This window comes from Sardina pilchardus, chromosome 7 (assembly GCF_963854185.1).
Source record: "Sardina pilchardus chromosome 7, fSarPil1.1, whole genome shotgun sequence".
Classification (NCBI taxonomy): Eukaryota; Metazoa; Chordata; class Actinopteri; order Clupeiformes; family Clupeidae; genus Sardina; species Sardina pilchardus.
Window position 1 is genome coordinate 31,627,838 of NC_085000.1, and position 10,000 is coordinate 31,637,837.

At 44.3% G+C, this 10,000-nt stretch overlaps 1 protein-coding gene across 2 annotated transcripts in view; it reads left to right on the forward strand.

Annotated features, from left to right (window-relative positions):
• prickle3 (prickle homolog 3) overlaps positions 1–10,000 on the forward strand; it is a 55,014-nt gene that overhangs the window by 36,613 nt on the left and 8,401 nt on the right. For both annotated transcript variants that reach the window (XM_062541811.1, XM_062541812.1), the window contains exons 3-6: positions 2,790–2,973; positions 6,165–6,278; positions 8,110–8,247; positions 9,425–9,628. In XM_062541811.1, the coding sequence (XP_062397795.1) occupies positions 2,790–2,973; positions 6,165–6,278; positions 8,110–8,247; positions 9,425–9,628 (640 nt within the window). The remainder of the gene's footprint in view (positions 1–2,789; positions 2,974–6,164; positions 6,279–8,109; positions 8,248–9,424; positions 9,629–10,000) is intronic.

Sequence of the window (10,000 nt, forward strand, 5' to 3'; positions counted from 1 at the left end):
TTACAATAAGATCAGTTCAGTAAAGATTGTGCTTGTGTACTGTATGCTTTAAAATCAGTTCAGTAAAGATTGTGCTTGTGTACTGTATGCTTTAAAATCAGTTCAGTAAAGATTGTGCTTGTTTATGTTTTACCGTAAGATCAGTTCAGTAAAGATTGCATGTTTAAAGATCAGTTCTGTAAAGTTTGTGCTTGGCACTGTGTGTGTGTTGTTGTCTGGGATTTAGGATTAGGGAAGGAGTTGGCAGTCACAGAACAGACAGGCAGACTTCCTTTCTTTCTCTCTTTCTCTCTTTCACTTACACCTTCATGCATTTTCTTTTCTTTCCGTCTCGCTTTGATATTTTTCCTTTCTCTTTCTATTTTTCTTTCTCGATCTCTCCTCTCTTTTTGTCCCCGATTCTCTCTCTTTCCTCCTTTATCTCTCTCTCTCTCCCTCCTCTCTCCTTCTTCCTCCTCTCTCTCCCTCTCTCTCTCTCCCTCCTCTCTCTCTCTCTCCCTCACTCTCGCTCAGACAGGAGGCAGACATGAACTTTGCTAATCTGTTTTGCGGTACCCAAACAACCCTGTAAATCTGCATGATCAAGCTGGCCAGTTACAAAACAGCCCAGAAACACTGTGCCAGCCAGGGGTTACTGAAAGGGCCAAACCAGAGGACACACACACACACACACACACACACACATTGTCTCTTTCTCTCTCTCTCTCTCTCCATCACTCTCTCTCTCGCTTAAACACACACACACACACACACACACACACACACACACACACACACACACACATGCGCTTATATCACATAAAACAACCTGTACACAGTTGAAATCTGTTCACACAAATCTAGTTGGTGTAGCAGTAGAGGAAACCTGGGTTTGCTTCATCGAGTACTTTATCAACATACTTAAGCTGTGGTAACCACTTGTAGTTCTTGTAGTTTTGTAGTTCTTGTAGTTCTGGGTAACTTTACAGCTGCACACACCGCTGTCTACAGGGATGGACCGTGTCTGCGTATGGTAACCATGGCAACCACATCAGCAGCAAGGTTTAAATGGTGTAGAGTCCAGGCTCATGAAAAAAAAAGTCCGTATCAGGTCTTTGGGTCAGCCATCTAACAGTGATAATTGGCCCTATTCAGATGTAGAGACAGTGAAGGTGCAGTAGAATAGTAACCATCAGGACAACACACGCACACACACACACACACACAGAGCATATATCTCAATTAGTAGCAGCACATACACACACACGTTATTTTACGAAAAGTAGCCATTAAGACATTACACAGACACACGCACTCACGCGCACGCACACACACACACACACACACACAAACAGTAGACATTATGGCAGCAGCATTGTCATTGAATCTGAATCAGAAGGAAACAGGATCATGCAGGCAGCCCTGTATGCGTAGACGCTGGGTGGACGTTGTGTAACAGTACACCTCATCATCACCCCCCGAATGGCACGCACGCACGCTAGCACAGCGGCCATTAGAGATCTATTCATCATGCGCATGACAAGGGCCTGTCACTGACATGAAGTATGGATGACACCGATGCTCCAGCACGTGGCTCTATCTAGCTATATATACATAGAGAGAGACGTGTGTGTGTGTGTGTGTGTGTGTGTGCATTTGTCTGTGCCATGACAGACACGGAGGAGAGTCACTGTCTTTTACGTGCTGGAGGGTCAGTAAGTTCTGGAAGTCTTTAAGAGCGAAAGTGAGAGATTGAGTAAGAAAGAGAATATGTGTGTGTGTGTGTGTGTGCGTGTGCGTGTGCGTGCATGCATGCTTGCTTATTTCTGTGTTTTTGTGAAGAAATGCTTATTTAGTAGATCTGATGATGACAATTTGGTTGTCTCCCGAAGTGTGTGTGTTGTGTGTATGTCGCCTGTATGGGTGTGTGTCTGTGAAGATGTGTCAACTGCATGATCTGTATGCACGAAAGTGTGTGCACTGGTTGTGTTGGCAGGATTCTATGTCAATGTTGATATGTGTGTGTGTGTGTGTGTGTGTGTGTGTGTGTGTCTTCTGTATCCACAGTAAATGTGTGTGTGTGAGTTTGTAGTAATGCAGCCTATGTACCCACTGTGGTGCATGCTCTGTGTGTGTGTGTGTGTGTGTGTTTGTGTGTGTTTGCTGGAAAATGTGTATCCACTGTAAGTGTGTGTTTCTGAATTCCATGTGTGTGTGTGTATGTGTTTGCAGGAAGATCTGTATCCACTGTAAGTGTGTGTTTCTGAATTCCATGTGTGTGTGTGTGTGTGTTTGCAGGAAGATCTGTATCCACTGTAAGTGTGTGTTTCTGAATTCCATGTGTGTGTGTGTGTATGTGTTTGCAGGAAGATCTGTATCCACTGTAAGTGTGTGTTTCTGAATTCCATGTGTGTGTGTGTGTGTGTTTGCAGGAAGATCTGTATCCACTGTAAGTGTGTGTTTCTGAATTCCATGTGTGTGTGTGTGTGTGTGTTTGCAGGAAGATCTGTATCCACTGTAAGTGTGTGTGTGTGTGTGTGTTTGCAGGAAGATCTGTATCCACTGTAAGTGTGTGTGTGTGTGTTTGCAGGAAGATCTGTATCCACTGTAAGTGTGTGTTTCTGAATTCCATGTGTGTGTGTGTGTGTGTTTGCAGGAAGATCTGTATCCACTGTAAGTGTGTGCTTCTGAATTCCATGTGTGTGTGTGTGTGTGTTTGCAGGAAGATCTGTATCCACTGTAAGTGTGTGTGTGTGTGTGTGTTTGCAGGAAGATCTGTATCCATTGTAAGTGTGTGTGTGTGTTTGCAGGAAGATCTGTATCCACTGTAAGTGTGTGCGTGAGGAGCATGCCGTGCGCTCGATGCCGGGTCAGCTGGAAAGGATGATGATGAAGCTCGTGTCCGACTTCCAGCGCCACTCCATCTCCGACGACGACTCAGGCTGCGCCTCCGAAGAGTACGCCTGGGTACCGCCCGGCCTCAAGCCAGAACAGGTGTGTGTGTGTGTGTGTGTGTGTGTGTGTGTGTGTGTGTGTGTGATCTGTATGAACTATTTGCTCCTGGCCTGCAGATGACTCTACTCAGTATGCTACTACTCTGAAGGAAAATCTCTGTCCTTGAAGCTCTCATCTCTCTTGTCTTGGCCTGCTCTTTCGGTCTTTGTCTTCTTATTTTGCCATGACAAGAGCTGCCAGGTTCAAAAAAGTTATCGTGTGCTGTGCACATCCTACCTTCTGGCAGGTGCAGGGCAAATGAAACCTGCTTCAGTGAAAAAAAGATATGTCCGCAACACTTTTTAGCTGCTTGCTTGCTGGGTCAAAATGTTGCCTCTTTAACATTAAATATGCGAGCTAAAAGCAGTGTTGCGGACAATGGACATTATTTTTTTTTTACAAGAGCTGCCAGTTTAGCAGCAAGTGAACTAGCATACAGGGAAGGGCACTGTGCCTTGTCTTTACAGTAGGTCTTCATCTTAACCCTTTCATGCGCAACGTCCACATGCGTGGACAGTAACTTTAACTCTGTTTTCTACTTATGTATCATGTTGATATACACCAATCCACTTCAGGGCAGTTTTAGTAGGTCCTTGGCAATATATTAACAAGATGTATCATCTTATATTTGGAATATTGACTGCTTGATGACATCATCAATTCAACATGAGTGACAGTAATGGCCATATGCTGAATGCTCCAGGCATATCTGTAAAAAGCTAGTACTCAAGAAGGCAAAATCATGTAAAAAAATTAAATCGGATGTAAAATGGAGTTTGTAGACCCTAAAAAGCAACTGTCCACGTATGTGGACGTTGCGCAACAGAGGAGTTAAATGGCCAAAAATTAGATTTTGTAACTAGGACTTTTTTTCCCTTTTTTTTTCAAATATGATTTTAATTGCTTTAAATTACAAAGAAACAAACATTTCGTAAACATATTTATAAATAATGACCTAATTACATGTGGTAATGCCAAGGTGATATGGTAATATGGGGGTAGTAGAGGGGTGGGTGAGTAGTAGAGGGGTGGGTATGAGAGTACTAGATGGGTGGGTGGATTAGTAGTAGAGGGGTGGGTAGTAGGGATGTAGTAGAGGGGTGGTTGGGTAGTGGTGGTAGTAGAGGTGGGTAATATGGGGGTAGTAGAGGGGTGGGTGAGGGTTGGTGAGCAATAATGGGGGTAGTAGAGGGGTTGGGCGGGTAGTATGGAGGTAGTAGAGAGGTGGGTGGGTAGTATGGGGGTAGTAGAGGGCTGGGTGGGTAGTATGGAGGAAGTAGAGGGCCATAGTTTCCACATTTTCTGTCATTACATTTTATTCTTTTTTACCCCTTTGTTGCGCACTGTCCACATATGTGGACAATAACATAACTTCTATATAAAAGCATATTTTTAAAAAATTCCAACTGATTTTCAATATTGGGCTCATATAGAGTAATAAAATCAATACTAAAAAAATCTAGACACTTTTTTTCATAATGCGTGCATGAAAGGGTTAAACTACATCACCTCCTTTCTCCTGGTGACCCCTCTCTCCATCTCTCGTTGTTTCTGTGTTTCCCTTGTGCTCTCTTTTTCTCTTTCTCTCTCTCTCTCTCTCTCTCTCTCTCTCACACACACACACACACACACAGAGAGAGAGAGAGAGAGAGAGAGATAGTGGGAGGGAGAGACAGAGAGAGAGCGAGAGAGAGAGAGAGAGCAAGAGAGAGAGAGAGTTCTGCTAAGCTCACACTGACTCACATTCCTCCACTCCTGCTCTATGGCAGCACTGCTCCAGAGTAAGAGAACGCAAACAAAGAGAGAAAGAGGTGCACAGGAAATACCCTTCCCCGCCTTTGTTCAATTTTGCACAGTGTACTCAAGGTTAAGTGTGTGCGTGTGTGTGTGTGTGTGCGCGCGTGAGGTCAACCAGTCATCCTGAGGTCACTAAAAACAGCATACGTGATCGGTGTGCATTGGTGTCACATGCTAAAGGATCCTGATGAAGACCACAAGACCATTTTTTACTGTTTTTTTCCAATTGCTTAAACGCAATTTTGCAAACTAGGCTGGTTTTGTCAAAACTCTAAATAGTACACAAAACCACACACCCAAACTGCAAAATACCTCATATATCGTGAAGTTCTGAAACCAAAGCTACAGATAGTATTATGGGGAAAAAAATCTAACTTTTGCACCTAATGGCACACACTTTGTGTTAATGGCACACATTTTGTGTTAAGACTTTTGGAGACTTGAGAAGAGGTTTTGCTTTCTGTCTCAGTTTGAATAATTGTGCTATGCATTTCATTTTAGTGTGTTAGCAATTGGAAAAAACTGTAATGTACACATTTGCATTTCAGCAACCAGGGAACAGATCTTATTTATAGCATTCATATACATTTAAACCTCACATTAATAAGTTATTTGATAGCATTATCTGCCATTTCTGAAGAACCAGAGATTTATCTGGTGTGGATTACAGTATGAATCTACTTTTAGCCAAATGTGTGGTGGATTAACTAAATGTGGTTTTGTCTTACCACTGAATATTCTAGAAGCCCCATTAATACCCTAATATATGAGAGTAGTTAGTGCTGCCTGGCCACTTTCAATGAGTGTAGCTAACATTTAGTTATTAGCAGAGTGGCCTGGTGTAATTTGAGAAGTGTGTGTGTGTGTGTGCGCACGCATTTGTGTGTGCGTGTCAGTGCGCATTTGTTTGTGTGTGTGTGTGTGTGTGTGTGTGTGTGTGTGTTTCTACTGCTAGCCGAGAGCAGGCTGTGCTGTAGTGCTGGTGTTGGAGCCTCAGCTCACCTTTCTGTTTTTGTGTCGAGGCCTTTGTGCCCCTGCACTGAGGGGCTGGTGTTCAGTTACACCACTTAAAAACTCCCCACTTACACACAGCTTACAGCAGCGCTCTGCTCTCCCACCCTCTCTATAGGACACTGTGTTATTCTGTTGAGCTGCTAGTCCATATGTCCAGTGTGTGTGTGTGTGTGTGTGTGTGTGTGTGTGTGTGTGTGTGTGTGTGTCTCATAAATATTCAACCGTGTGTACATTATATGTCTATGCATATGTGCAGAGAATATAGTGTGTATGTGCACATATGTGTACACATGCTTTGTTTTATGTACATGTACAGTATAATGTTCTAGCATCCCCTAACGTGTGTGTGTGTGTGTGTGTGTGTGTGTGTATGTGTCTAGGTGTATCAGTACTTTAGCTGTATTCCTGAGGACCGGGTGCCCTACGTCAACAGTCCAGGGGAGAGGTATCGCATCAAACAACTGCTCCACCAGTTGCCCGCTCATGACAGTGAGGTAAGACGCACCACCACTGAGTGCAGGATCACTGTATGGACCGTGCATCCACACAAGAATTTCAGGTTGCTGTCATTTCCGGCAAGGTCATATTTTCACATGCAAATTAGGTTTCTGGCTAACAGTTGCAGTTAACTTTTGGCAATGTTACACCAAATTTGCAGCAGTGTCATATGCAAATTAGGTTTGTCACGAGAGGTTCATTGGATGTTTGCCATTATGTGGTGTGGTGGCAAATAACTAGCGAAAACATTTGCCACAACTTTGCCTGTAGCAGCCAACATTGTGGCAAGTTTCCCATCTGCTGCAAACTGCAAACATTTCATTTTATTTTAGGGCAGTCTTACCCAGTGTGTGTGTGTGTGTGTGTGTGCGTGTGTGTGTTTGCATGTTTGTGCAGTGTGTGTGTGTGTGTGTGTGTGTGTGTGTGTGTGTGTGTGTGTGTGTGTGTGTGTGTGTGTGTGTGTGTGTGTGTGTGTGTGTGTTTGCATGTTTGTGCAGTGTGTGTGTGTGTGTGTGTGTGTGTGTGTGTGTGTGTGTGTGTGTGTGTACGGTATGATCGATGTCGATGTCAGGTAGATGTAACTCCATTATCTGCTTCAGTGTGTATGCTTGTAATACATACTGGATTGGGTGACACTGTAACTCTAGCATCTGGGTTCGGTGTCTTTGCATTTCCCCTCAAACACAGTTCTGTACATGATGGCCTCTTCATTTCTCACCGCCCCCTGGTTCTAACCTGCTTCTAAATTCCCTAAAATGATGCACACAATATCTCGTAGACCAATAATGGCTCATTTATGCACAACTTTAAATACAGATACGGGACAGAGCCTTCCGTCCATACTCTCTTAATTTTGTCAGTTTTTTATGCCTTTTCTGAAAGTTTACGGATACAGAAATGTACCAAACGTTTCAAACAAATGGTTCTGGAATAGCACGAGCATAAATCAGGCTCTAACCCAAATCAAACACCTCCTATCTTGATAAGCATCAAAGTTAAGCCTTACCTCACGAAACCGTGCTTGTTTTGGAACAGTTCCCACGTGCTGACGGTGTAATATGGTAAATACGTACTGTAGCGTGGTATCAGAGAGAGGTGAGTGTTTTTTATCGCTCCCAGAGGTTCGCATCACGAGAGATTGGCTCACGGTTTCTCAGGGTGAATTACAGAAAGGGAAAGCAGGCCTTTAAGAGTGCGCCTGAGTTAACACGATAAGAGGTTTTTTTTAAGGCTATGGGAAATCACACAGTCATGCCCGGTCAGATGATTTTGATATTTATTCAGCGCGTATCGTGATTGCAATCTTATCGTGAGATAACGCGGAGGTGTTTCTAAAGCTCGGAGTTTAGGCACGGACTGTTTCAAATTGACTTCAGTCCTGGATGAGACCCAAATATCACTGTGGGAAAGTGGAGTGACTGAAAGCGACACTCTTCGGCTTTTGTGCTGAAGTCATGTGTTTGTGTATGTACATGATGATGATTGGTGTTTGTGAATGTTTATATGTGTTTATAGACATGGGTGTTTTATGTTCTGTTGATGCGGAGGATAATTTGTGTGTGCGTATGTGTGTGGGTGTATACTGTACGTGTGTGTGTGTGTGTGTGTGTGTGTGTGTGTGTGTGTGTGTGTGTGTGTATTCATCTATTGTTGTGTGATGTGTATCCTATCCTCAATACGGTAACTGTCTTTGTGTGTGTGTGTGTGTGTGTGTGTGTGTGTGTTTGTGTGCATGGTGTAATTCAAAGTGTGCGTGGGTGTTAGTGTGTGTGTGCATCTGCAAGTGTATATGTGTGTTGACTCATATGTGTGTGTTGTGATTCCTAGCCCCAGTACTGCAACTCTCTGGATGAGGAGGAGAAGAAGGAGCTCAGAGTGTTCAGCCAGCAGAGGAAGAGGGAGAACCTGGGCAGAGGCAACGTCCGCCTGTTCCCCGTCACCATGACCGGGGCCATCTGCCAACAGGTGTGTGTGTGTGTGTGTGTGTGTGTGTGTGTGTGTGTGTGTCAATGTGTCTGTGTCTGTGTTTGTGTGTCTGAGTCTGAGTGTGTGTCTGTGTGTGTGTCTGTGTGTGTGTGTGTGTCTGTGTGTGTGTGTGTGTGTGTGTGTGTGTGTGTGTCTGTGTGTCTGTGTGTCTGTGTCTGTGTCTGTGTGTGTGTGTGTGTGTCTGTGTGTGTGTGTGTGTGTGTGTTTGTGTGTCTGAGTCTGAGTGTGAGTGCGTGCGTGTGTGTGTCTGTGTCTGTGTGTCAATGTGTCTGTGTTTGTGTGTCTGAGTCTGAGTGTGTGTGTGTGTGTGTGTGTGTCGGGTGTGAGTATGGGTATAAAAGAAAAAGAGGTCCTATGTTTATAGAGCAACTCCAGTGAACTCACTGTCAATTGACATTGTGGCTCCGCCCATATATGGTGATGTTTTGCACGGCATCTCATATCTGGTGTTTGTGTAGCGCAGTCACATTGTCTGAGATATCCTCTTACACGTGGTGCAGCTTACAGGAATAAACACATCCATCACACAATGACATGATATTGCTAGCCAGTTGAAGCTGATATTGCATGCAATCAGGCCGTGGGGAAAGTTAGACCTCTTTAATTGGCCCTGTGTGTGCATACAGTATGTGCAATGTAAGATACACAGTGCAGTGACTCTGTGGCAAAGCATGCTGACAAGATTCTGTGGTGGTTTTTTCACACTCGGTGTGATTTTTAAGAAACCAAAGTCCATTCCGTTCTGGAAAACACTTCATTCCTCTCATGCTTAATGTTATGGTTACGGTTACGGTCGTGGGATTTGGCAGAGGCTTTTGTCCAAAGTGACATACAAATAACAGCAATACAATAGTTACATTTAACAGTAAAGTGAGTTATATACAAGTAACAGGAATGTGAGAGGGACCTCTAATATGTGTCTATCAGTTTTAGATGAATGTCTGGTGGCCTCTGCTAATGCTATTTGTAGGGTTTTGTTTGCGCTGCCGTGTACTGTGTTCAGGTTTTAAATTGGGTATCTCTCTATCTCGCTTTCTCTCTCTCTCTCTGTCTCTCTTTCTCTTTCTCTCTGTCTCTCTCTTTCTCTCTCTCTATCTATCTTTCTTTCCCTCTCTCTCTCTGTCTCTATCTCTCTCTCTCTCTCTCTCTCCCTCAGTGTGGTAGGCAGATCCGCGGCGGAGACATAGCGGTGTTTGCCAGTCGTGCGGGGCACGGCACGTGTTGGCACCCGCAGTGTTTCCAGTGCGCCAGCTGCAACGAGCTGCTGGTGGATCTCATCTACTTCTACCAGGACGGGCAGATCTACTGCGGGCGCCACCACGCCGAGAGGATCAAGCCCAGATGCCAAGCCTGCGACGAGGTGAGGAGGGAGAGCACCATCTCACACACACACACACACACACACACACACACACACACACACACACACACACACACACACACACACACACACACACACACACAGTGAGGAGGGAGAGGGAGGTGTGTGTGTCTCTCATCTCCCAACAGCAACAACGACAAAATCTTTTTAGTGTGATATGATTGTGCCAGGCCTTGTGACATGGTGAGTGGATTATGATACTATATCTGACACCATCACCACCAACAACAACAACAGCAACATCTGCAGCAGGATGACTAAGACAGATGTGGAATAACATGACAATGGTTAATATTGTGCTCCTGACACCTCTCCACCACCAAAGTAATATATAAGCATACTGTAATTTCC